A 26,501-nucleotide genomic window follows, 5' to 3' on the forward strand; every position below is an offset into this window, starting at 1 on the left:
GAGGAGAGGTTGGGTCCACAGGCAAAGTTAGTGATGAAACTTCCTGACACCTGCAGGCGAGCTCTGTGCTCCCTGCTGCACCACCTCTCATGCTCACATTTCCCAGAGGCCCGCCATCCTTCACTCCCTTTGGCAGCTTGGAGAACTGCACCCACTCAGCTGCGCAGAGATTAGTCAGGACTTTTCCGGTTATTGGGATCAGGAACAAATTAAATATAAAGTGCAGCGGATTGCTTCATCTTGTTGGGAAAGGTACCAGATTTGCTCACCCTAAACATTGAGAAATGATGCCCCCAGGAAGTTGAGGAAGAATCTGGGATGCAAAAAAGCTCCCGTCCTTTCTCCGCTGCCCTTCCCTCTGCTTCTCTTTGCCCAGTGACCTCACTGTGTCCTTGAGACAGAGCTCCTCCATCTGTGGGAGACAGCCCCTGCTTAGCAACCCCCACATCAAGGGAGAGGTGTTTTGTTGTTGTTGTTGTTGTTGTTGTTTTCCCTCTTTAGGCAGCTCAATCCCCGGGCAGGGCTCTGATGAGTTTGCCTGAGCTCTAAGTCCCTGGTGCCAGTCAGTCTCTAGTGCCAAAGAATGACATACCAAGATAGACCCATCCTGGTCACACCCTCTCGCCTGCAGTCACTGCACAGGATGTGAAAAGAGAAGAGTCATGGGCCGAACATGATGGCCACTTAATACCTCTATTGCAAACCACAATACCGGAAAGGAGAGAGAGCAAAAAGGAATGCCCTGCCACAGAGGAAAGCACTGCCCTTATACATGGAGGGATAGGGATGGGGGCGGGGAGAGGATGTGGGAGAGAAGGGGTGAGAGAGGGACAGAGAGAGAGAGAGAGAGACAGAGAGAGAGAGAGAGAGAGAGAGAGAGAGAGAGAGAGAGAGAGAGAGAGAGAGGTGCCAGAGGTAAAATCCAGGGCCTCATAGATGGCACAATCCCAGCTACATCCCAAGTCAAGAGGATTTTGGGGTGGGGCTTGGACCACACCTGGCAGTCCTCCCAGCTTACTCCTGGCTCTGTGCTCAGGCATCAGTCCTGGCAGCACTCAGGAGCTCTTATGTAGGATCAAATTAGGGCTCAAACTAGGGTCGGCCATATGCAAGGTAAATACTGTAACTGCTGTGCCATCTCTCTGCTCTCTAGAGGATATTTTTCTGATAGAGAAAAGATAAATTTTGGAATCAGACCAAAGTAGAGTTGCCCAGGGTAGGGGTAGAAATGCAGTTTCCTCTGTATGGACTCAATGACAAGTTGCCTTCCTCTCCCACAGTGCTTGACTATATGACCAGATGAAAAGGAGGTTCACCTTTGTCGTCCAGAGTTTTTACGGGGGCTCGATCACATACTACCTGCATTAATTACCTTCAAGCTCTCTGAGAAGTCAGCTTAGATTCTGAGAGTCAGCTCATGTGAGGTGGAACTGATAAGGCCTGTTCCAGATCTCCTATCACAAACCACATTGTTTGTCTATCAGCCAAATCTCCCAGGCAAAGAGAGACACTCCCATCTCCATTGGGCAGGGCATTCCAGGGATCTAGGGGTCACCTTCAAAGATCCAGGGTCCCTCCCACACATCTCTTTAGCTGAGGTTACTCTTCAGGAAAAAGTGGGATATGTAACAAAGTGCCCAAAGAGACAAGGTGGTGTGGCACTGATTTTTCAATGATTTTTAAAACTCCAGTCCTGGCTTTGCCATTTTGGAATTTAGTGATTGCTAGGAAATTGATCAATTGTGTGTTTGTTACAGGTGGGGGTGTAATTTGGACCATGTGGGTAATGCTCAGGGCTTACTCTGGCTCTGTGCTCAGGGATTACTCTTGGTGGTGCTCAAGGACCATATGTGGTGCTAGGGATCAAACCAAGGTTGGTCACTTGCCCAAAAACAGATGACTGGATAAAGAAACTATAGTTCATATACATAATGAAATGCGACTTGACCATAAGAAAAGATGCACTGTAACACTGTTATCCCATTGTTCATTGATTTGCTCATGTGGGCACCAGTAATGTCTCCATTGTGAGACTTGTTGTTACTGTTTTTGGCATATTGAATATGCCACAAGTAACTTGCCAGGCTCTGCTGGTTGATCAGGATACTCTCGGTAGCTTCTGGGCTCTCCAAGATGGAAGGAGGAATCAAACCCGGGTCGGCCGAGTGCAAGGCAAATGCCCTACCCGCTGTGCTATCGCTCCAGTCCAAGAAAAGATGAAGTCATGAAATTTGCTAAGCCTCATCTCATGTTATATTCAATGGTAAAAGTAAATGCTTCTTTCTGATATTAGGAATGAGAAAGATGTCTGCTTTTACCACTTATATTCTCAACACTACTGGAGGTTATAGACCAGGTGAGGAAAAGAAATAAAAGGTGTGTGCCTGTCAGAAAACTATCTCTATTTGCAAATGATATGATATTCTACAAGAAAATTTTAAGAGTCAAAAAAAGAAGGAAAGAAGAAAAATAAATAATTAATGGTAATTATAAAGTTCAGCAAGCTGAAGTTTTATAGGATGTAAGATTAATATGTACAAATGACAATCCAAAAAGAAAGTTCAGAAAATAATTTCATTTACAATAGCATCAAAGATAATAAAATACTGAGAAACAGATGTAACTAAATGGGTATGAAACTGAAGAACTCTGAAGTATGGGGGCTAGAGAGATAGTACAAGGGTTAAGACAATTGCCTTGCAGGCAGCCAATCCCAGTTTGATTCCAGAAACCACATAAAATTCCCTGAGCACTACTTGGTACAGCCCAAATTCCCTACTCCTCAAAAACCAAAACAAAAGACTATGAAGCAGTGTTGAAAAGAATTAAAGAAAACTATATAAATGTAAAGACATTACATGCTTGTGAAAAAAGCATAATCAAAATTTAAAAAGTGTGCACTCAAAGGATATTCTCAAGAAAGTGAAAAGACTTGGGGCTGGATCGATAGCACAGCGGGTAGGGTAGCCTTGCACATGGCTGACCTGGGTTCGATTCCCAGCATCCCATATGGTCCCCTGAGCACCACCAGGGGTAATTCCTGAGTGCAGAGCCAGGAGTGACCCCTGTGCATCGCCAGGTGTGACCCCCAAAAAAAAGCAAAAAAAAAAAAAAGAAAGTGAAAAGACAGCCTATAGATTCCCACAGGGAGGGAGAAAATCGGAAATGATACTATTGGACCAGAGGCTCAAATATAGAATATATAAAAATGCTTATACCTTAATAGTTAAAAAGATAATCCCACTGAAAATGTGCAAAAGATTTGAATAGGTATTTCTCTGAAGAAGATATACCAAAGGCCAATTAATATACAAAAAGACAGCATCATCAGTCATTGGGAAATGCATATGGAATATAACTTCACTCCAATTAGCATAGCTATAATAATTTTTTAAAAAGCAGTACAAGGGGGCTGGAGCAATAGCACAGTGGGTAGGGCATTTGCCTTGCACGCAGCCAACCTGGGTTCGATTCCCAGCATCCCATATGGTCCCCCGAGCACCACCAGGAATAATTCCTGAGTGCAGAGCCAGGCGTAACTCCTGTGCATTGCCAGGTGTGACTCCAAAAAATATATTTTTTAAAAAGGCAGTCCAAGGAGCTGGAGTGATAGCACAGCAGGTAGGGCATTTGCTTTGCATGTGGCCAACCCTGGTTCAATTTCCAGCATCCCATATGGTCCCCAAGCACCACTGGAGTGCATGAACCAGGAGTAACCCCTGTGCATCACTGTGTGTGACCCCCCAAAAATAAATAAAATAAAAGGCAGTCCAAATACTGGCAAAGATGCAGAAAAATTGAAAGCCTCTTATAATACTGGCAGGACTATGAAAGAGTGAAGCTTTTGGAAAACATTTCAGGAGTTACGCAAAAGGTTAAATAGAGGATCCCATATAATCTAGCAATTTCATTCCTAGGTACATAACAAGAAAATATAAAACATATAATTTTGTCCACACAAAATGTGTATATAAATGCTAATAACAGCATATTCTATAATAACAAAAGATGGAAACAACCCAAATGTCTATAGGCTGATGAATCACTGTATCATTGCACTGTACCACTATCATCCTGTTCATCGATTTATTCAAGTGGGCATCAGTAACATCTCCATTCATCACAGCCAGACAACAGGCAGATTGGGCGATAGTTGGTGATGTCGCGGATGTCTCCCTTCTTGTACAACAGAACGGTCCTGCTTGGCATATTCAATATGCCAAAAACAGTAACAACAATGGGTCTCATTCCCCTGACCCCGGAAGAGCCCCCAATAGGGCAGCACTAAGAAGGATGAACAAGGAGAGGCTGATAAAATCTCAGGGCCAAACTAGGCTGCCCAAATGAAGAAGGACTAAATTGACTGTTTGCATTTTTAACACACGGTAGCTGGCATCGGAAGCATAAATATATATCCACATGCTCAAGCATATATATATACTTGAGCATGTGGAAGTAAAAATTAGTTCTTCAAAATTTGAACCAGTGGTCAAGAAGAATTATATAGTGGGTGCAGGAGAAAGTCTCTTTTTCAGACATGTTGAGCTATTGTTCAGCTATGATTTTTTGTTTGTTATAGTAAAATATGACATTTAGTTTAGAAGCTTACTTTTCAGTTAGCAGAGTTATTTGATAACTGTATATGTAATTTCTTGTAACCCCTTCACAAGGATGCCTGATGAATAGATAAATAAAATGTGGTATGCCCATACAAGTCAATGCTTCCAGACACACAAATTAGAAGTGCTGATAATTGCTCAAAATGGTTAAGTCTTGAAATGCTAAGTGAAAGAAGCTATGCACTAGAGATCCTGAATTATAGGAATCTGCCTATGTGACAAGTGTAGATCAGACAAATCTACAGAGATAGAAAGTGAATTAGAGGTTGTCTAGGGCATGAGGGCAAGGAACAGGAAAGAAGAGGTTGGCATTTTTCTTTTTAGCCTAATGAAATGAAAATATTACACGATGGTGCTGGAGAGAGCACAGCGGGTAGGGCGTTTGCCTTGCACACAGCGATTCCCAGCATCCCATATGATCCCCTGAGCACCACCAGGGGTAATTCCTGAGTGCAGAGCCAGGAGTGACCCCTGTGCATCGCCAGGTGTGACCCAAAAAGCAAAAAAAAAAAAATTACACGATTGTGGTTGTGCAAATCTGTGAATAAATAGGAAAAGCCATTGGATTGTACACCTTATTTATTTTATTTATTTATTTATTTATATTTTAGGGCCACACTTGGTGGTGCCCAGGGGTTACTCCTGGCTCTGCACTCAGGAATCACTCCTGGCTATGCTTGGGGGACCATATGAGATGTCGGGTTTCAAACCCAGGTCGGCCACAGGCAAGGCAAATGCTCTACCCACTATACTATTGCTCCAGCCTCAGACTGTATACTTTAGATGGGTGAATTATGTGACACATAGACAGTATCTCACTAAAGTTGCCCAAAAATAGTGACAAATTCCATAGCATAAGCATTGCCATTACGTAATTGTGGCACACTGTTTTTATGTAGTCATGGCAGAGTTTATAAAAAGTTCACACCCCACTTATCTGCAACATATATGCAACGTATGTGTATGTATGTGTATATATACATGTATATGTGTATATATATCAGTTCATAAATATGTGAATAAAATCTGGGATGATTGTGCAGTGAAATGAAATTAAAATAGGAGGCAGTAAGGAGGCGAAACAGACTCAGGCCACCCGAGCCACTTGACCTTCCACACCACTGACCCTTCCACCCGTGTGCTACAGCCTGCACCCCAGTCCTTTCTCTTCAAGGGGCCTTCGAAGAATCACATGTGAATGCTTATTTGCTCAGATCAGTTGTTGTTCACACTGGCACCCTGGGAGGAGTTTATTTTCAACTCCTCAAAATCCAGCTCAGAGTGTCCGAGGACTCTGGATGAGACTGAGGTGGCCCTGGGCTTTGAGACCAGGTAGAGGTGGCCTGGGCCAGGGAAAGCCTGACAACCTTGCCCAGCAAGAGACGCAGAGGGTCAGAGTGTGGTCCTTAACAAGACTCAAGTTTGCACCAGTGGGGCCCTGGTCTGGCGCTCCAGAACCATCCTCAAGACCTGCAGGAGGGAGGCTTGGCTGCTCCGTACGTTGTGTTCACTGAGCTGCAGCAGACGGTCAAAGTCTTCCTCCTTGTAGGTCATGTTGAACAGGGCGTAGGGTGAGCCCACTCCGGTGAGATTCACCTGACCAGCAGGGAGCTCTGCGGAGCTGTGAGCGCCACCTGCAGTTGGGGGTAGGTTTAGCATCAGTCCAAGAGACCTGCCCCCACGAAAGGGGTGACTTGCTTACTTTCCTCCCAGCCCTCTATGGCCCGTGCCCAGACACCTAACTGTGGCTAGTGGAGTACTGCCCTGGGCAATTTGCTGAGGAGTTTGCTGCTCCCCACATTTCCCATTGCATCCCACGTTCTATCAACCCCAGAGTGTCTGCCCAGTAGGAGAACTAAAGCAAGGAAGCCGAAGAGGTGAAGGAATGATTCTGAAAGCTCATGAAGACTGACAGTCATCGGTGCTGCAGAAACCAGTCTCTGGGGAGAGAAATTCCGGGGCTTGAGTTGTGCATGTTCAGAGGAAAGCGGGTGGATCTGTGAGTGCAGAGGGAGTTGGGGAGCCAGGAACAGAGGGCGCAAAGGCAGAAACGAGCCTTTGCAAGGACTGGGAAGTAGTGAGATGTGGGGGTGAAAGGCATGAAGGACAGGTGTAGATATCCCGGGTCCTGGACTGCAGGCTCACGAGAAGGAGGGGTGATGGCAGAGAGGCTGTTGACACCCCCTGTGTAGTTGAGGGGAGCCCGAGAGAAAGGTTTTGGGTTGCCCTCAACCATGCTCAGGGCTTACTCCTGGCTCCACACTCAGGACTTGCTCCTGGTGGGGTTTCGGGGTCCATCTGGGGCACCGGATATTGAACTCGGGTCAACCGTATACAAGGCAAGTGCCCTACCCACTGTACTATTGCTCTGGCCTCTGACCTGGAGAGTCCTGGTGAATTTTTCCAGCTACTTGGTATCCCAACAGTGGCAGGGAAGGCCACAGACATACAGGGGTCTCCACACACAACCCCACAGGCCAGGCAGGCAGAGGACCTCCTGGTGCTAAGGGAGCAGGAGACTGAAGGGCTTGGAGAGGTAGTGATGTGTGTGTGTGTGTGTGTGTGTGTGTGTGTGTGTGTGTGTGTGTGTGTGTGTGGTAGGGTGGGGGGGTGGGGGAGACACATAGCAGGAGAGGGCCGGGGCTGCCTCACCAGTGGCCAAGGAGGAGGCCTCTTGGGCAGCATTGACCAGTGGGAAGTGCAGCACGACAGGAGCATCAGGGCAGGTGGGGTCCAAGAAGAGGTGGCACGGTCTTGGGTTCTGCCGCTCCTGGGGGCTGGGCTCCACGCGGGGAAAGGGCAGCCCTTGGGCACGGCAGTACTGCTCTGTCTGCTCCAGCGCCTGAAGGGATAGATGGGCCTGGAGGGTCTCACCGGAGTCTCGGTGTCACTGACATCCCCTGCTCCCCATGGAGTCCTTAGGGAGGACGTAGGAGGGGGGAGGATAGGTGGACAGACCAGGGTCTCCTGCCTCTGTCCAGTTCTTCCCCTTGGGGTGAACATGGCAGCCCCGGGCCCAGCATCCCAACCAAGGATCCTGGCAAGAGCCTGGGGGTCAGAACTGGTCACTAGTCCTTCCCCTCAAGGGCATGGTGGGTCCTGGGCCCCTGGCCAAGAGCACTGACCACTCTGTTCTGAGCACAAACAGTGTGGGGCCGGGTCCCAGATTCCCATGGTACCTCAAAGGGTGAGTCCAGGCAGTAGTCGAAGGAGAGGATGAGGTCCAGTTTGCGGCCTGGCCGGAACAGCGACAGGCAGCTGGTGTTGATGAAGTAGCTGGCGTCCACCAGGCACAGCAGGGGCTCCTGTGGGGTCAGCTGGCTGGGCGTGCAGTCCAGAGAGCTGTCTGGTGGGGAACAGCAGGAGCTGGGGGCAACCCTTTATACCTGACCCACCTCTTGTCCCCTTCTTACCTGTGGCGTCTGCCTGAGTGCACGGCCACCCTGGCCCTTCCTTGGACCTCTAGGACCCAGCCCAGCAGCGTCCGCTGGTGCCCCAGGCCTTGGCGGTGGGTCCCCTGCCCCAGCTCCACCCAGGGCCCGATCTCGCTGGGGGCGTGCGGGGCGCACCTGCCCATGTGGAGAAGTGCTTCTGGCTGAGGTAGTCTCGGTGCATCTGCAGGCCACGAAGGAAGTTGGATCCTTGATGATGCAGCGGCCGGTCGGTCAGGAAGCCCCTCAGCGCCTGTGCCAGGGCCGAGCTGGGCTGCAGCCACGAGGCCCCCAGCCACGAGGAGGCCCCCGACGAGGCCCCGGAGGAGGCCCCGGAGGAGGCCCCGGAGGAGGCCCCGGAGGAGGCAGAGCCTCCCTCTGCACTCAGAGAAACAAGCACAGCCAGTGAGGGGCCCGGAAGTGCCGGGTCCTGCCACCCCCTTGAGGTGGGGCCTCCCCGCAGGACCCCCTGGGGGACCCTCTCCCTACCGAGTTTCCTGATCTTGGCCTTGATGTGCTGCTTCCAGGCTTCCCCCGAGCTGGTGATGTTGTACCAGACGTCCAGCAAGTTCAGGGAGTAGATGTTGCTCCAGATTCCTGGGGACCAGCACCCACTGGCGGTCAGCCGGGGGCCTCAGCACCCTGCCCCTAGTACCCCTCCCTCCACTGACAGTCCAGAGACTCAGCACCCTGTTCCGCTACCACTGATGGTCAACCCAGAGCCTCAGCAACCTGCCCTACACACACACACACACACACACACACTCACGTTGATGGTCAGCTCAGGTCCTCAACGCCCTCCCGCCCCAGGCCCCTGCTGCCAGGGGTCCCCACCCAGCCCTTCCCCACTGACCTGAGGCCAGGGGTATTCTCCATGCAGGCCCACAGAGGGGCCTGTCTGGGGACACGCGTGACCTCGCTCACCTTCCAGGAAGCAGATGCGGGACTCGGGCCGCCTCTTCATCAGACGCCCCATGAAGAACTCAGAGCCGAAGAGCTCAGGAGGGACAAAGGCCCCATACTTCAGGAACCCCACCTCATAGGGGGAGAACTCCACCCACTCTAAGGAGTGGGGGGCAAGAATGAGAGGAAAGCGGACTGGGGGCAATGGAAGCCTCAACCCTAATGAGGGACCACGATTGCTGCTCCCACCCCAGACTCAGCCTTCTCCCTTCCTGGCTGATCCTGGGTTGACCCCTCCCAACTGTCCCTCGTCCACATCCCCACCCCTCGCCCCCCCACCCAGCCCCGTGAACTCCCCTGGCACCAGTCCCTGAGTGGTCATTGTGGAGTTTTATGTTACAATTCTCTGGAGTTGTGTAGGGTGCAGGGGAGGGTGTGTGCACGTGTGGGGGTATACATGTGTACACATGTGCATATGCACATACATGTGTGTATTGTGTATGTGCCTCGTGCACATGTGTATGTGTATATCTGTGCAAATGCATATGCATACATGCATGATTGCATTTCACTGTGTATGTGTGTACATGTGTGTACATATCTTCACTGTATGCATCTGTGCTGTGCACATGTGTGTGCGTGATGTGGATGGGTTGGAGTGGACAGGAGTGAGGACCATACCCTTGAAGTCGAGGGTCTCCTGCTTGTTGTCTTTGACGTTGAGGCTGGAGTAGAGGGGCAGAGGGTTCTGGCCTTGTGCCAGGGCTGCCCTCTGATCTGACAGCTTCTGATCTACCACCTAGGGTGGAGGACATGTGGCTCATAGTCTGGGAGCACCCAGAGGGGCAATTCCATCAGATGGGATCACTCCTGAACACAGAGCCAAGAATAGCCTCTCAGCACTATTGGGTACTGACCCCCTTATACCCTCCCACCCCCCCCCCAAATAAAAAACCCCAAACCCGCAAAGCATAATAAGAACAAGCAATTTAATACTTGAAATTCCATAATGAGACAATTTTTTAAAAGCCACTTGAGTATCCATTTATTTGGGAGGGGTCACATCCAGCGATGCACAGGGGTTACTCCTGGCTCATGCACTCAGGAATTACTCCTGGCGGTGCTCGAGGGACCATATGGGATGCTGGGAATTGAACCCGGGTCGGCCGCGTGCAAGGCAAATGCCCTACCCGCTGTGCTATTGCTCCAGCCCCAAGTACCCATTTTTAAGGAGAATTAAGTTGCCCAATAATACATAAGAATTTTTATTATTGTGAACAGCAAAGCTAATTAAGTTTATTTCTTTAAAAATGACTTTAAATCTTGTACACCAAACCATGCATTAAGTCATTCTTGAAATATCAGATGGGATTAGTCTTCTTTATGGCTTGGAATCAAACTGGCCAGCACTTCAAAAAGTGAATAGTGGAAATAACATTTCCCACTGATAAAGGTCATTTGGCTGTGGTAAAATTTCTACCTTTCTAGAAATTTCTACTCCTTTAGTGGCATACAGATGCATACTCCTTGACTGGTTTTGCACATATTTTTATTTTATTATTTTCTCTTTTGAATAGAATATCTAAAGTTGGAGCAATAGTATAGCAGGTGGGGCATTTCCCTGTCCAGGTTTGGTCACCAGCACCACATATGATTCCTGGTCAGGAGCAATCCCTGAGCACAGAGCAGGACTAAGTCCTGACCAGCTCTGGGTGTGGTCCAAAACCAAAACCATCAGACAAAAGCCACAAAAATAGGCTTTTTCCTCTTTGGAGAAGTTCATATTCTCTTTTGAACATGTGTTCCTATCTTTCTCTTCCCTTACACCTCTCTCTAAATTTCTTTCAACAAAAACTATTTGGCCTCACTAATAAATAAATAGAAGGCCTAAATATGTCATTCATGTGTGTTATGGAATTTAAAGTTTCTAATTAAAAAATTATTTTACATCCATAAAGCGAAGAATAATTTAAAAGTCTGCAGAGCATGTAGAGAAAATGAAACTATGAAATGTTAATGAAGGGAGCGAGTGTGAATTCAGACAACAAACCCTTTTGGAGAGAGAGCAGTTTGGCAGGATCGAAGTAAGATAAAGGTGCATGTACTCAGTGAATTAGCAATAAGCCAGCAATTCCACTGCTGGATATGCATCTTTAAGGCTTAGAGAATCTTTAACACACGTACCTAGGAGACTTGTACAAAACTATTTGTGCATATAATTTTATATATTTCTTAAGGAGATATATTTTAAGAAATATATAATAATGATGCCAGCACACGATGATGCTATCTAAAATATAGATGCAGTTATATTTTATTTATGTATAATAAAATGGATTCCACAGGACATCAAAAGAATGCACCGCCGCCCACCTATGAGATGGTCAGACTTCTTCATCAAGACCCTAAATGAATGGTTTGAGGCTCTTCATGTTCCTGGAGTGAGCAGATGCCATTGGGCTACACTAGCACTTGACAGGGATGAATGGAAACATTACTGGCGCCCGCTCGAGCAAATCAATGAACAGCGGGATGACAAGTGATACAAGTGATAATAAAATGTACAGATTCAGATATGTATGTGAGAATTTCAGGATGGGAAATGGGACTGAAGAGACTAGGGTGGGGGCCAGAAGAACTTCACTTCTCTCTGTAATGTTTCATTTCTTAGTCTGGTTGGTGAGATCATGCATATTTATTACATTGCTTTTTATGCATCTTCCTTAGGTCTGAAGATTACCACAACAGTTTAAATAATAAATATGACATTTCTATAATGAATATTTGAAGATGATGAGCCAAAAAATGATAATGGTCAGCCCCAAGTATTGGAACCATGTTTGTCAGCAAGAATATAAGGAACAAATTCAGGACAGATTTATTTTGGGTTCATTTATAAGAAATCATTCTTGGCCAGACCCTTGGCATCCCAAAATAAGAACCTTCCTTTACCATCATAATTGATAGTTTTGTTGTTGTTGTTGTTATGCATATTAAAAATGTTTTTCATGTTTTGCTAGTTTGGGTTAAATAATTATAGACAGTGAGACAATAATGTGGGAAAATTTACCACTTTTAATAATTGCTGTCAATTCATATAAAACTTGGAGCTTAGTTCACTAATATTCCTTTAAGGATGCAGTGTATTAAGAAATTCTCATCCTTAGTGTACAGATGAGAAAACAGAAGCTAATCAGTTATTTGAGGACACCTGGCTAGTAAGTGAATCTGACTTCCAGTGAGACTGGACTTTTATTTATTTTTACTCTGGGTACCGCATCTGGTAATGTTCTGGACTTTTTCCTGGTTTTACACTCAGGGATCATTCTCGGCAGGCTTCAGGGACCATATGAGGTGCCGGAGATGGAGTCCAGGTTGGTTATGTGCAAGGCAAGTATCCTACACATTGTACTATGGGTCCAACCAAATTGTCTAGGCTTTTAACTGTATACTAAGAAGGGGAACGGGAGAGGAAAAGGGTAAAGTACATTCCATATCTCAATATAACAAACAGCAAGTTTTGCAGTAATCTCATTGGCTCTAGTAAAGAACAGCACCTGGGACTGGAGTGATAGCACAGTGAGTAGGGTGTTTGCCTTGCACGCAGCCAAATCGGGTTCGATTCCCAGTATCCCCTATGGTCCCCCAAGCACCATCAGGAGTAATTCCTGAGTGTATGAGCCAGGAGGAACCCCTGTGCATCACCGGATGTGACCCAAAAAAAGAACAGCACCAAAGTGTGTGACATTTTACTGGTGAAGGGACAGGTGTTGGAACATCAAATGACTGAAACCCAATCAAAAATAGTCTGGAACTGTGTATCTCACTGTCACTGTCTCTGTCATCCCATTGCTCATTGATTTGCTCAAGCGGGCACCAGTAACATCTCCATTGTGAGACTTTGTTACTGTTTTTGGCATATTGAATATGGCAGGAGTAGCTTGCCAGGCTCTGCCGTGTGTGCAGGATACTCTCGGTAGCTTGCCGTGCTCTCCGAGAGGGGCAAAGGAATCGAACCAGTGTCAGTCACGTGCAAGGCAAACGCCCTACCCACTGTGCTATCGCTCCAGCCCATGTATCTCACTATGATTCAATTTTTAAAAATGAATTAAAAATTTTCTTTAAAGTGTACTGACTTCGACTCTGTCTGGTACTTAACTCTAGGAGATCCAAAAGAGAGCAAAAGGGAATGCCCTGCCACAGAGGTGGGGTGGGGTGCAGGGGATGGGGTGGGGGTGGTGGGAGGGATGCTGGGATCATTGGTAGTGGAAAATGGTCACTGGTGGAGGGATGTCGTTTAGTGACCATGGACTGTATGTTGCCTCGCCTACACCCCACGCTATGCCCCCTGTGCACACCGCCCACTGGCCCAGACGCCCTACCTGGCCGTGCAACATATGCTCCAGCATCAGGGCCCAGAGGTCCACGAAGGTGGAGGACTGGCCTTGTTCTGTTCTTTGCTCCAGCTCCCGTCGGTACTTTGCCAAGAGCTCGAGGGAGAAGGTCTTTAGCTTGCTCTTGGCCAGGTGCTCCCGGGTATGTCTGATGGGTCCCTCAAGGTCACTTTGTGACCACTCAGAGTTTGCATACAGGTGGGCCATTGTCCTGTGAGAAAAGGGACATGATAATAGAAGGCTGGGGCCTGCCCTGGGTCACAGCAGTATCTTCTTTCCACCCTCCACCTTCTCCCATCTATGTGAAATATGCGGTGCAAGATTTTCCTTCTAGATCAGCAATATGCCAAAAGCAAACAAACAAACAAAACAACAATAGAATGTGGGTAACTTGTGTAATTTAAAATTTTCTAGCAATGACATTAAAAATATAAAGTTTTTTGGGCTGGAGTGATAGTACAGCAGGAAGGGCATTTGCCTTGCATGCGGCCGACCCGGGTTCAATTCCAAGCATCCCATATGGTTCCCCGAGCACTGCCAGGAGTGATTCCTGAGTGCAGAGCCAGGAGTCAGTCCTGAGCATCGCCGAGTGGACTCAAAAAGCCAAAATAATAATAATAATAATAATAATAATAATAATAATAATAATAAAGGGTTTTTTTGGTTTTGTTTTGTTTTGATTTTTTGCTTTTTGGGTCACACCCGGCAATGCTTATGAGTTATTTCTGGCTTTGCACTCAGGAATTACTCCTGGCAGTGCTTGAGGGACCATATGGGATGCTGGGAATCAAATCCGGTCGGCACGTGTAAGGCAAATGCCCTACCCGCTATACTATCGCTCCAGCCCAAAAATATAAAGATACTTTTAAATGAAGTTTAATGATATATATAAAAGGCAACCTATCCAAAATTATCTTCAATGTGTTATCAGTATTAAAAGACCAATACAAATTCACATGAATCCTTCAATATAAATAAATTAAAAATAAATCCCTACTTATTTAACATTCACTCCACAGCTCAATTTAGACTGGGTTTCATTTGGACTACATGGCAAGCAGTCACTAGCATGTGACTAGTGGCTACTGAATTGTAAGGCAGGGTTCTAGACCTTACTCCTATCATTCTAAGCCTGACCTTAAACTCTTTGAAAGTCAGCTAGCTAATTGCTGCCACCGAAACTTCTTCAAGGTGTTCATTCCCTTTATCCCTATTAATGTGCTTTAGTGGGATCCAAGGGAATGAGTGCGTGACATGAAATCACAGGGCCAGTGAGTGTGAGCACAGATATTTCGCTATCTTTGGTGAAATACTCTCTCTGGCCTCAATTTCCTCATCTAAACCAGGGCTTCTTAAGCTTTTTCCACTTGTAACCTCTTTCCTCCTGAGAAATTTTTATACCATCCCAGGCATATCAGTGCATAAAAATAGGCATACACATGCCACCGGACCTCGCGCCAGGCTGTTTTACTCGGGGCGTCCCAGAGCAGGGGCAGGGTGAAAGCCCTCCCTGCCCCAAGGGACCCAGCCCCGGCAGCCAAAAACCTTCACAACCTAACCATCGCCATGCTCAAGGCCACTCTCCACACGCTCGGGCTGAGCCTCACGCATGAGTGAATGTATTCCTGGACCACGCCACGTGACACATCATAAGACACTCCCTACCCATTCTCCAAGAGTACCACACCACATTTGATGGGATTCAAATAGTAGGCAACCAATCATAGATGGAAATATACATATGCATATATGCATATTTTCATATATATATGTATGTACACAAAAACTCACATCACTCAACCTTTAACAACAACATGTTAGTGATATCCTAAAGAATGTCTTAATGGCCCCTGCCAAAATAGAACAATCTTCACCCTGTTTCCTCTATGGATACTTTTTTGTAGCATTGAGAATCGGAGGAAATGAATTGCTCGAGATGTCCCATGTAGTGGGCGGTGTTGCTCAGGCTGAAATAGAATCTCCTACCTTCCACCTCTTCAGTAACATCCAGGAACAGACACCTGCGGTGGCCTCTCTCACAGCAGCCCCTTCATGGCTGGTCCTCACCCCTCTGAGAACATCTCTGGCCCCCATCAGACCAGATCATTCATACTCAGGGTTCCCCCCCACCCGCACAGAGAGGCGTGCACACTGTTCCCCTCGGACCCCCTAAAGTTACCAGTGCCCTTACCACGTAGAGCCTGAGGTGCCGCTGAAGTAGGTCACACAGTCCAGGAGGCCGAGTTTCTGCAGGGCCAACACGTGGCCATAGAGCGAGGTCATGGCCCGGGCGCCACCCCCTGTGGCTGCAATGCCCACGACAGGGACCTGGAGGGCACATGGGCACAGGCTGGTTCTACACCTATGGGGACAGAGCTGCCACCTGTCTCTGGGGGAGGAAACTCATGATGGGGTCCTGATGGATTCAGGGTTCCAGCTACAGCCCAGCAACACAGTGGAACAGACAGAGTATCAGAGGGAATTGAGAGCCTCAGAACGTACCCAGGCCCCCTCACTCCCATTAGGCCTTCTCCCAGGGTATCTGACTGGGGTATCTGGAGTGATATAGGAAATCGGGGAGTGTCTCATTCACAGCTCCACACCCCCAAACCTCATCCTCCTGCAGGTCTCTGTCCAGCTGCAGAACCCGCTTCAAAGCCTTGGCCACCACCTGCTTCCGTCTGCTCAAGAAAGCCTGTTCCTCGGCACATAGATCGAAGCCCAGGTGCACAGCCAGCTCCTTAGGGCTGCAGTGGGGGAGATATGGGGTCATGGACATCTTCCCAGCTCAGCCTTGAGGGCCAAGCTCCCAGCAGCCATCAAATAGCTCCCCCCAGTTCCCAACTGCAAAGACCCCTGTGTCAGCGCAGTGGCCCAGCCCCGTGGCCATGCCTCGTCATCCACAGACGTGACTGTCTCTTACCAGCTCTCGGCCTTGAGCTGCATGTTCACCCCTGAGCCCTGCAATCAAAGCAAGCGGCCCCACTTGGAAACCTGCAGGGAACCCGGGTATAGCCTGGGGGTCATGTCCCCCCATCCTTATCTCCCTGGCATGCCACGTCCCCTCCCATTGAGGCCACTTACATTTGTAGTAGGAATGGCAACGGTCACTTCCTTCTCCCTGGCCAAGAAGCTAAGGGGCACTGTGACGTTCCCTGCTGAGTTGTCGGAGTTCCAGACACTTCGTTTGGAGCTCTAGAAGGAAATGATCATTTACTCATGATTCATTTACTCATCCAACCAATCCTTAACGGATATCCAGACAAAGGTCAAGGCAGACAAAGTCTCTTTCTAAGAATACAAGATTATCCCAACATTTTTCATAATAGTTTTGGAGCTGTTGTTTGAGGGCCTCCGTGGGCAGGGCTCAGGGCTTAATCCTGGTGGTACTCAGGGAACCTTATGTGGTGCTGGGGACCAAATTGGGGTTGGCTGCAAAAAACCCAAGTGTCCTACCCACTGTAATATCTCCCTGGTTCCTGTTTAGTTTGAAAATTTTCAAAAATTTCAAAATGATAAAAATTAGACCCAAATAAAATGACACACCATAGCCATGCCACTGGACTTAGTGCCAGGCTGTTCATTGTGGGGACCCTGAAAGGGGGTGGTGATCACGGCCCCTCCCCACCCCAAGGGGTCCAGGCTTAGCTGCCAAAATCCTCCAGAACTCAACTTCTGCCATGCTCACAGCCTCTCTCCACATGCTTGGGCTGAGCCTATGAGTGAACCTATTCCTGGACATCTCATACCTCACACCACTCATATTCCAAGAGTAGCGCACCACGTTAGATGGGGTTTAAAGTAGAAGGCTCAACCTTTAACAACATGTTAGTAATCTCTTATAGAAGGGCTTAATGGCCCCTGGGTGAAATACAACAATTGTCACACCCTCTCCCCTAAGGAAAGTTCTTTTGGAGCATTTTCAGTGGAGTATTCATAACAAACAATACAAAATACATTATTTCGGTCCTACTTTGGAGCACGAGTTGGGGTTCGGGATGGAAACATCCAAAATATGGTGGTGGGAAGGCGTAATGGTGGTGGGATTGGAGTTTGAATATCAAGTATAATCAAATATTATTAACTACTTTATAAAAGTAAAAAAAATTTTAAATTAGACATACTATATACTTAGTGCAATGACTAATATTTAGTTATTTCTTGTTTTATCTGAATCACACATAAGAGTTTATAAATAGCAACTGTTTTATGATGCTAGTAAGGGTGGTAAAAGAAATGAGTGTGAGAGGATAGTTACTAAATGTGCATATTCTTTCATTTGGGGATGAATGTGCTCCCAAGTGGTGCCCAGGAGGCCCTGGGATCCCCACCATGATTATTTGCCAACAGGGTTGATGATTCAACACAAGGACCCAGAAATCTAGGCTGCTCGGAGCTGGGGTGATAGGGATTTCCCAGGCCACACTGAAGGTGCTGGAGGCCTCCAGGGCAATGCTTGGGAGACCATGTGGGGTCAGGATTAGAACTCACATCTGGTTTGACCCCACTGTACTAGGTCCATCCCCTAAAAGGGCACTTCAAGATGGGGAGGGGAGCAGCAAGGAGGGCCCCTCTGAAGAAATGCAGAAATTTCTTTGAGTTGTGCAGAAATTTCTTCTGCAGAAATGCAGAAGAAGAGGAAGAAGCCTAAGGAGGGGAAGAACTGGCTGTATTGGAAAAACAAGAAGAAAACAAGTATAGCTGGGGCACTGTGATGAGAGGCACGAGGCACGGGGGCAGCAGAGGGGTGCAGGCTGGGCTTTGTGGGGCATAGACGTGGTCGTACTCCAAGCACAAGCTGGAGGACCCCCGAGGGGTTCCAGCTGACGTGGCATTGAGCCTGCCCCAGCGGGGTCCCGGGGTCCTCCTGTCTGCCAAGGGCTCAGCACTGTGTCTGAGGGGCAGGCTGATAAATCGCAGGGGTCTGGTGTTTACGGAGGCAGGGAGGGGGTTGCTCACAGTGGGACAGCGCTGGACTGGCGCTCTCAGTGGAGAGCTCTGGGGCAAGACCCACCTTCAGGTGCGCACTCAGCTCTGTCTCCTGGGCTGCCAGGTGATGGAAGCGCAAGGCAGAGGCTGTGCCCAGCGCCGAAGTCTGTGTGTCCTCGTAGGACCCCTTCAGCTCCAACTCCAGCTGCAGCTTACCTTGGTCTGGGGAGAGAGTGGGCAGGTCAGCAAGAGGGGAGCAAGAGTCTGGAAACCCAGGGCCCAAGAGAGACAGAGACAGAGACAGAGAGACAGAGAGAGAGACAAAGAGAGAGACAAAGAGAGATATAGAGAGAGAGACAGAGAGACAGAGAGACAGAGAGAGAGGTATAAGGCGCTTGCCGGCACCCTGAGGGCCCCGAGCCCAGAGCTGGGAGTGGCCCCCAGGAGCTGCCAGGTGTGGCCACAAAGTCCAATACCCCCTCCATAAAAGGGAGGAGGGACCAAGTCTGGAAGCCCAGCCCTGCCCGGAGAGCCAGCAGCAATGCTTGGACCTTGAGGCTGCCCAGAAATCTGGACCCCGAAGAACAAGATTCTGAAAAAGACTCCCCTAGGCTGCTAGAGCCCACAGCACACCCCGCCCCCCAGCTGTGTCCTCTGCCCGCCCCTACCCCGCACCCCATGTCCTCCCAGAGCTGACTATGAGCAGGTCTCACCTGCCCCCACGGCCGCGCCCCCCGAGCTCTGCAGACGGACATCCAGGCAGGAGAGTTCTCGGGCCTGTGCGGACCACATCAGAGTGGAGGAGCTGAGGCCCCCCTGCCTCATCCTTCCCATCTCCACCATCCCAAATTCACCACGCACAGAGCAAGAAGTGGGGAGGGGCTGGGACAGGAGGTAGAAGCCCCTCCCTCAGGTCTGGTCTGTTGTATCTGCTACAGCCGTGGTTTGGAGCAGCTAGGGGAGGCCACTCTCGCCCCTTTTCTCACACCCAACTCTCTCAGACATGACAAACTTCTAGAATATGGGGAGCCCCCACACTGGGCACAGCTCCCTCTGGAGTCTGGAGTCTGTTTCCCTGCAGGCTCCCCCCTGACAAGCTCCCTCTGCCTGCCTTAGCCCAGAGGCACAGACTAACGGCTCAGTCTGTGCAACTTTCCCTGCCTGTTCTGGGCCTCAGAACCTTGAACACATCACAGGTGCCTGAAGACCATTGGGGGTGTCTAGAATCAAGGACCCCAGCCCCGCAGCCCTCATCCAGCCTTGGGCCAGACCGTGCGTCAGCTGCGAGGCTTGGGTGGTCTCACCACAAACCCCAGCACTGCCTGATCCTCTCTCTGTCTCAAATACCCCGCACCCCCGCTTCCCCTATAGGCTCTGGGCCCCTCCCTCGGGGACCCCTCACAAGTGTGGGAAGGTGATTACCACAAGGACACCGTTGGTGATGAGGCTTTCCGGGTGGTCCGACCTGGAAAATCAAACCACCCAGAGTCCATGTGGGCGACAGGCAGTGTGCTCCCGGCACTGACCTGCTCACCCCCCTCACAGCCCCAGGGGGGTCCCTCTGCTGTTGCCAAGGGGTGTGTGTGTGTTGGGGGGTGTCCAAGTCCAAGACATGATGCAGGGTGAGGGGAGATACTTCTTAGAGTTAAAGACGGCTGAGGATGGGGAAGCTAAGAAAGCATGGGCATTCCTCTAATTTTTCTGAGAGGAGCTCCCCCACCCCCTTGACCGGAGGGGTGAGGAGAGGAGGGACAGCACATCTTGGTGGGATGGACCCATAAGGAAGGTCTGCCTCAGAGATGATTCCAGAAATATGGTGCAGGTCCAGAGATGGGTCCCGGGCAGTAAGAGGCCACTCACGTGGTTTCCATCAGAAATTCCACATCCAGTTCCTCCTGTCCCTGAAAGCAGACGACCAAGGTTCGACCTAGACAAGCCCTGTGGGGGCCATGCAGCTCTCTCACGGCACTCTCTCACTGTCCTCTCCAGCACCCTCACAGGGGGTGTTGCTCCCCATTTCACAGATGGGGAAACAGCCTTAGGGAGAGACATCACCCCCAGGCAGTGTGGAATGACGAGCAACAGGTCATGCTTGAGAGAGACCCAGGGCTACCTCAGCTTCCTCATATTCTTCCCTCCCTCCCCCCAGCCCTCACCCCGGGGTGGGGGGGAAGTTACTGAGGCCTTCGTACAGCCAGCATCAAGCACGGAGGAACAGGGGTGAGGGCCTGAGTCATGTTCTCTGGGACAGGAGGATGTTCTGTACCCCAAAGCTTTCCTCCCCCCACCCCCAACACACACACTAAAACTCCTCCGATTGAATGATTCACTCCGTCACCAGGTAAACCTGCTCCTTTGGGATGAAAATGCAAATAGCCCTGGAAGGCCTGTCCATCTTCCCGCAAGCCTGCTGGGGAAGACAACAGTGCAGCAGCACTGGCCGGGCCTCCGCCTGGAGGGGCCCTGCACGCACCTGGGAGAAGGTTTTCCGGAGCAGCCTGCCAGGGAGCACTTCTGACAGGTCATAGAGGAAATGGAGGCAGACGTCATCCTCCGTGACTGAGTCCTCGTCATAGACTGTCAGTTCCAGAACATTCTAGGTGGGAGAAAGAGCAACCTAGCACATCACCGCCATCCCCCGTCCCAGTGCTTGGCAGAGATTGCTTTCTATAGACCTAAAAATGATTCTCTGTGGTTTCCCTGCGTGGAGCAAGCCTCACCAAGCCTTCTTTCCAAGGACACCTGCTCACTCCACGTGTCCGTCACATTTAACCAAAGGGCGGACAAGAAAGGTGTGTTTTTGTAGGAGCCACTCCTGGCAGAGCTCGTGCTGGCTGGTGGCGTAGGTCCATGGGGTGTGGGGGGCTGTACCGTGCCAGGAATGGAACTCAGGGGTTCACACAGGCTCAGCATGTTCTACAACTCAATCCATCTCCCTGGCCCTGAAACAAACTTTTAGGTACACTGGGAAACAAAACAATCTTATGACTGGCTTTGTTATTATTTATTTATTTATTTATTTATTGACTGATTGGCTTTGGGACCACACCTGGCAGTGCTCAAGGGCTACTTCTGGTACACTCAGGAATCACCGTTGGTGGGCTCAAGGGACCATATGGTATGTCAGAGACTGAACCCAGGTCAGCCATGTGCAAGGCAAGCTCCCCACCTACCCTACTATCTCTTTGGTCCCATTCCAAGAGAATCAGCATTTACTCAGAGCTGGTGAGTCTGTCTATTGCACCCTCCTTCCTGTTTGCCTGCACTCATTGGATTTCAAAATAATTGTAGAACTTTAAAGCAGTAAAAGGAAAGCCAGCGAACCCCTTATGTTACACTGCCACAGCTAATTTTGTTTTGTTTGGGGTTACACCCAGCAGTGCTCAGGGCTTGCTCCTGGCTCTGTGCTCAGGGATCACTCCTGGCAGGGCTCATATGGGGTGCCAGTGATCAAACCACATGAACAAGTGCCCTATCTGCTATCTTACCTCTCCGGCCCCATCCCAGCTAACTTCTGTTTTGATACAAAATAAAATTATTTCAGAAAGTTCCCAGTCCCCTTACTTGCCCCACCCACAGCCATTTTGTTACCCCTCACCCCTTTCAGCACTGTTTGCACCAGTTTCCCTCTAGGGATCCAAAGTGTCTCCTTCCCCTTAGGCTCAGAGGGGGACTGCACCTGGCCAAGGTGAACCCACAGCCAGCAGGTGGGGTCCTCTTGCTTTTACTCCCTGAACATCAGTGGTAGGCTCAGACTGGCACAGAGTCCCACCCCCCCAAGAAGGGGCCATGGCAGTATCACAGTGAGGGTCCCCATGATGGGGGACAGTGAAGTAGGATGGTCAGGGACAGGCTCCGAGCCTAAATATCACTTCCCGGTGCCTCTGACAGGTCCCCGGAGTGAGGCGAGTTCCACCCTAAGAACCATCCCTGGGCAGGGCAGGGAAACGCTGGGGATTGCGGTAGGGGGGAGGGCGGAAGGGGTGCTGGCCTTACCTTGACGTGAGTCTGGATCAGGAAGCTGAAGGCCTCGTCCCAAACTGGATGACTGCAGTCGGTGATTGTCTTGGTCTTAAACTTCGTTCCCGGGGCCGTGGGCAGCTGTATGGTCACATATGGGTCTGCCTCGCTCACTGCCAAGGCCAAGGCACCATGGTGAGAGCAGAGCGAGCCCCTCATGCCCCCTCCTGGGGCCTCTCAGGGGGTCATTGGAGGTACTGTCCCAGCCCCAGGCAGCTGTGTGGGCTTTTCCCCTGGGTCTGGCCAACCCAGCTGGGCACCCAGGACACTCACGCAGGTCTGCCCGGCGCAGATTCCGGGCCCCCAGCACCCTCACGGTGAGACGGCAACAGGCAGAGCTCTCTTCCTCCTCCTCCTCCTCCTGCAGAGAAATGGCCATCAGCGGGCTTTTTATCCCAGACCCCAACCTGTGCCGGGGTTCTGACATGCTACCAGGCGTCCCTGAGGCCCTGGCTCTGCGGATGGGGGAGCATCTGGCTCTGCGGGTGCAGGAGCAGACCTAGGGTGTGTGTAATGTGTCAGGCAGGACTACGCCAGGAGTGGAGAAAGCAAACAGCAGAAAACAGAGGGACCGGCGGGTCAGAGCGATAGCACAGCGGGTAGGGTGTTTGCCTTGCATGCAACTGACCTGGGTTCAATTCCCAGCACCCCATATGGTCCCTGAGCATCGCCAGGAGTAATTCCTGAGTGCAGAGTCAGGAGTAAGCCCTGAGCATTGCTGGGTGTAACGCCTCCCCACCCCCCAAAGAAGAAAAGAAAACAGAGGGACTGTTTCCACCCTGGACAGGCCGTTCTGAGATCCCCAGCCTGCTGATGACGCATGTCCTGCTGCCCAGCCCCCCATCCTGGCCCCTGCACTGGCATCTGAGCCTGCAGAGGTCCAGGCCTGGACTCGGTCATCTCTGTGCTTTTGGATGTGAAATAGAAAATGGATCCAACTGTCCCTTGAGTGCTGGGTGGGAGAAATGTCCCTCTGCGTTTATTGGGGCCACACCTGGTGGTGCTCAGGGCTTACTCTGCACTCAGAAATTGCTCCTGTTGGTGCTCGGTGGACCATATTCCATGCTAGAGATGGAATGGCTGCATGCAAGGCAAGGGCCTTACCCCTGCATTATCTCTCCGGCCCTGGCTCCTGTGTGTTAAGAGGCTGTTGAGGTCTCCTCAGCTCACAGACAGCTGAGAAGGAGGAAGGTCCATGGCAGGAGGCAGGGCAGAGGGCAGGCAGGCTATGATTGAACCCTGCCGGGGACAGGGCACAAGGCAGATCCCCTCCCTGGTCAATGAGGTCATCGGTGTTGTTGGGCCACGCAGCTTTCCTGGGCGACTGCCATGGTTCCTGTGAGACACTCCTGCAGTTGTGGCCCTAAATGAGCCTGGCAGGCCAGAGTCATGTCCCTGCTGTCACTGATGGAGCTGAGGCCTGGGGGCATGTGGGCCCTGCAGGCAGACCTGAGCCATTGAGGGGGGAGGGGTGCGAGAAACCGGGCTAGAGGAAAGCGCAGGAACCTGAGCTGGGAGGGTGAATGGTGAGCCCCCCAGGAAGGGCTCTGCAGGGCCCAGGAGTATGATCGGTGACTGCTGGAGCCCAGCAAAGGTAACCCTGGGAAGAACCCACGCGGTGGGGTCCCCTTAGGTGCCCGGAGGGTGATGCTACCCTGATAAGCAGAGACTCTTCAGCTCCCACACCCTACCTCCACACCCCAAGGGAACTGGGGGTCATCTGGCTGGCCTTCAGCTTGGCCTGGTTGGAAGCAGAGCAATGACAAAAGCAAAGCTGCTTGGGGCTGGAGGGATAGAACAGTGAGTAGGATGTTTGCCTTGCATGCACAGCAGACCCGGGTTTGATCCCTGGCATCCCCATATGGTCTCCTGGCAGTGCTAAACCCCTGAGCATTGACCCCTGCTGAGTATTGCCCCCCCACCCTTCTCGAATAAGGCAAAACTGCTTTACACTGCCCCAGACCAGCCCTCGGTACTCCCCCTAGGAGGTAGGGACCAGCACTGTACCTACACTGCGTACAGTACAAGGGGCCACAGCCTGACGCCCCGCTGTGCCTGTCTGCTCTCAAGCCAAGTCCCTCAGCAAGGCTCATTCACTCTCTCTTTTTCCCCAAGAAGCAGCACACTAGCATCACCCCACTCAATGCCAGAGGAACCCCCAGGTTCCCTCCTTCCCACCTCAGAGGAGGTGCTGATGGGATCCATTGGATTGGATCCAATGGATTGGATCAATTGTCTCAGGTCCAAGGGGGTGGGGGGCTATCCTGCCATGCCTGCTCCAAGATGCAGAGAAGACGCAGGTCCCTGCCCCTGGGCTGCCGCCTGTGGGGTGCTCCACAGCCGCTGGGGCTACTACGGGGTCTCCCGATTGCTCACTCTCCAGCCAGCCCCCAGGCCTAAGGGGAGACCTGATGCCCCACTCACCGAGTCCCGTAGCCCCAGTCCACTGAAAGCCCACCTTCCCCACTGCACATTCTTTAGGGCGGAGTCGCTAAGGTGATGGGCATGGAGCTCCCTAGAGGAGGGACCCTAGCAGTGTCACAGTGAGGATTCCCATGATGGTGGGGTAGTGAAGCAGGATGGTCAAGGACAGGCTCCGAGCCTAAACCCAGTTCTCACTGAAACATTTGAGGTTCAGCGTGATACTGGGGGTTCTCCACCAGGGACACCTCCACCGCACGGCATCCTATAGGATCCCTGGATGTACCTCCTCAAGAGGCCCTGCAACCCGGGCCTCTGACACCTCCCCATAGAGAGGCCTGTGCTGGCACTGCCCATCACGAGGAGGTGCCAGGAGAACGGGAGAGTTGGACCCTCTAGACAGAGATCATGGGGTCTTCCTGCAAGAGGAAAGTGAGCAGGAATCATTGCCCCCTGCTGGCCACCTGGGCTGAGGGCAGTGGGGAGGCCTGGGGGAGTGGGATTAGCACACACAGCCCGGGGACTGGCACCTCCTGACTCAGGTTGAACAAATGCTCCCAGCCCAAGCTCAGGCCCCTCCCAGACAAGTCCCGGGTGCCCAGCCTGTCCTTCCAGCCCTGCTCTGATGCCAGGGCGCACTCGGACCCTGCCACTAGGGCAAGTTGGATCTCTACCTCCAGAGCATGCCCAGTCCCCACGATGCAGGCAGAAAAGAAGCTGCTGAGGGCTGGGGGGTGGCGACTGGGGGAGGGAGGTCTGAGCTCGGGCAGCCCCAGAACACTAGCTGGAGGCAGGGGTAGGCAGTCAGATGCCCAGGGTCACTGAGCCCGGAACTCTAGCCTTAGCCCTGCACTGGGTGGGCTGGGCGGAGGGTGGCCGGAAAGGGCTGCCCACTTTCTCCAGGGGAGTGAGGTCTGTGTCCGGTGCAGAGTGGAACGTGAGCGGTTCGCAGGCCTCTGTGGCCCTGTCACAGACACATAGTTCTCAGACCCAGTAATTAGTTGACGGGGTGGTCCCTGGGATCCAGCCAGTCCCAGAAGTGCCCAGCCCATGTGGGTGGGCTGTGAGCCTTGGGTTTGTGGGTGTGTGACATGCAGCCCGTGTGTCTGAGAGAGCTGGTCACTCAGAGAGGGGAGGAGGCTCTGGTCTGGGGGTGGGGGTGGGGGTGTCCCCTCACTAGGGCTGCTTCTCATTTGCGCCCCTCCCACACCCCAAGATCAGACCCTCCCCCCCATCCTCCCACCCTAGATCTAGACTGAGACCCCAGGTCTGGGACCTTTGCTATGTCCAGATCAGAGCCACCACCTCCATTTCAGCTGCATTGGCCCCAGGCCCTGCCCGCAGTGTTACCTGGTGAGGGTGGCCAGGTGGTCCCGCGGGGGCTGGTCTCTCCATGCCGGCCCTTCCAGCTCTCCAGGCCCAGCACCTTTTCCAATGAGATGGGACTCTGCCAGCTTCGAGGAGACACAGTCCTATAAACAGGTCGGGACTCCACCCCCGGGTCACTCCCTCAGCCCAGCACCTTCTCCTCTTCTCCAAGAGGCTGAGCGAAGCTGCACCTCCAAATCCCTCTGGCACGGCTCCAGGTCCCGCACAGGTGGAGCACCCTTCCAGACCTGGGGTGCTCAGACTGCAGCTGGAGTGAGCGGGAAGGAAGGGAGACCGGTCCAGGACTGAGGCAGGAAGCTGGTGCCTCTGAGATGGGGGGCTCCAGGGCGCAGAGCTGTGGAACCCCTGAAATCAAGCCCCAGCTCTGGCCAGCCTGGCCTCAGGAGAGGAGCCCC

General features: G+C 51.2%; 1 protein-coding gene across 1 annotated transcript; it reads right to left on the bottom strand.

Moving 5' to 3' along the window:
* Nucleotides 1-6,035: 6,035 nt before the first annotated feature.
* PLA2G4D (phospholipase A2 group IVD) lies at nucleotides 6,036-26,112 on the bottom strand. The gene is made up of 21 exons (XM_055132109.1): nucleotides 26,068-26,112; nucleotides 22,570-22,642; nucleotides 22,273-22,409; nucleotides 20,746-20,872; nucleotides 20,390-20,394; nucleotides 20,137-20,177; nucleotides 19,699-19,741; nucleotides 18,990-19,053; nucleotides 18,362-18,498; nucleotides 16,432-16,542; nucleotides 16,271-16,308; nucleotides 15,959-16,094; nucleotides 15,539-15,675; nucleotides 13,336-13,558; nucleotides 9,635-9,752; nucleotides 8,975-9,112; nucleotides 8,527-8,647; nucleotides 8,189-8,370; nucleotides 7,799-7,965; nucleotides 7,272-7,461; nucleotides 6,036-6,253 (listed from the first exon to the last, which is right to left on the bottom strand). Exons 1-21 carry the CDS (start codon nucleotides 26,110-26,112, stop codon nucleotides 6,036-6,038), a joined length of 2,451 nt encoding a protein of 816 aa, XP_054988084.1.
* Nucleotides 26,113-26,501: the final 389 nt, after the last annotated feature.

Source organism: Sorex araneus, chromosome 3 (genome assembly GCF_027595985.1).
Source record: "Sorex araneus isolate mSorAra2 chromosome 3, mSorAra2.pri, whole genome shotgun sequence".
In the NCBI taxonomy this organism is placed as follows: domain Eukaryota; kingdom Metazoa; phylum Chordata; class Mammalia; order Eulipotyphla; family Soricidae; genus Sorex; species Sorex araneus.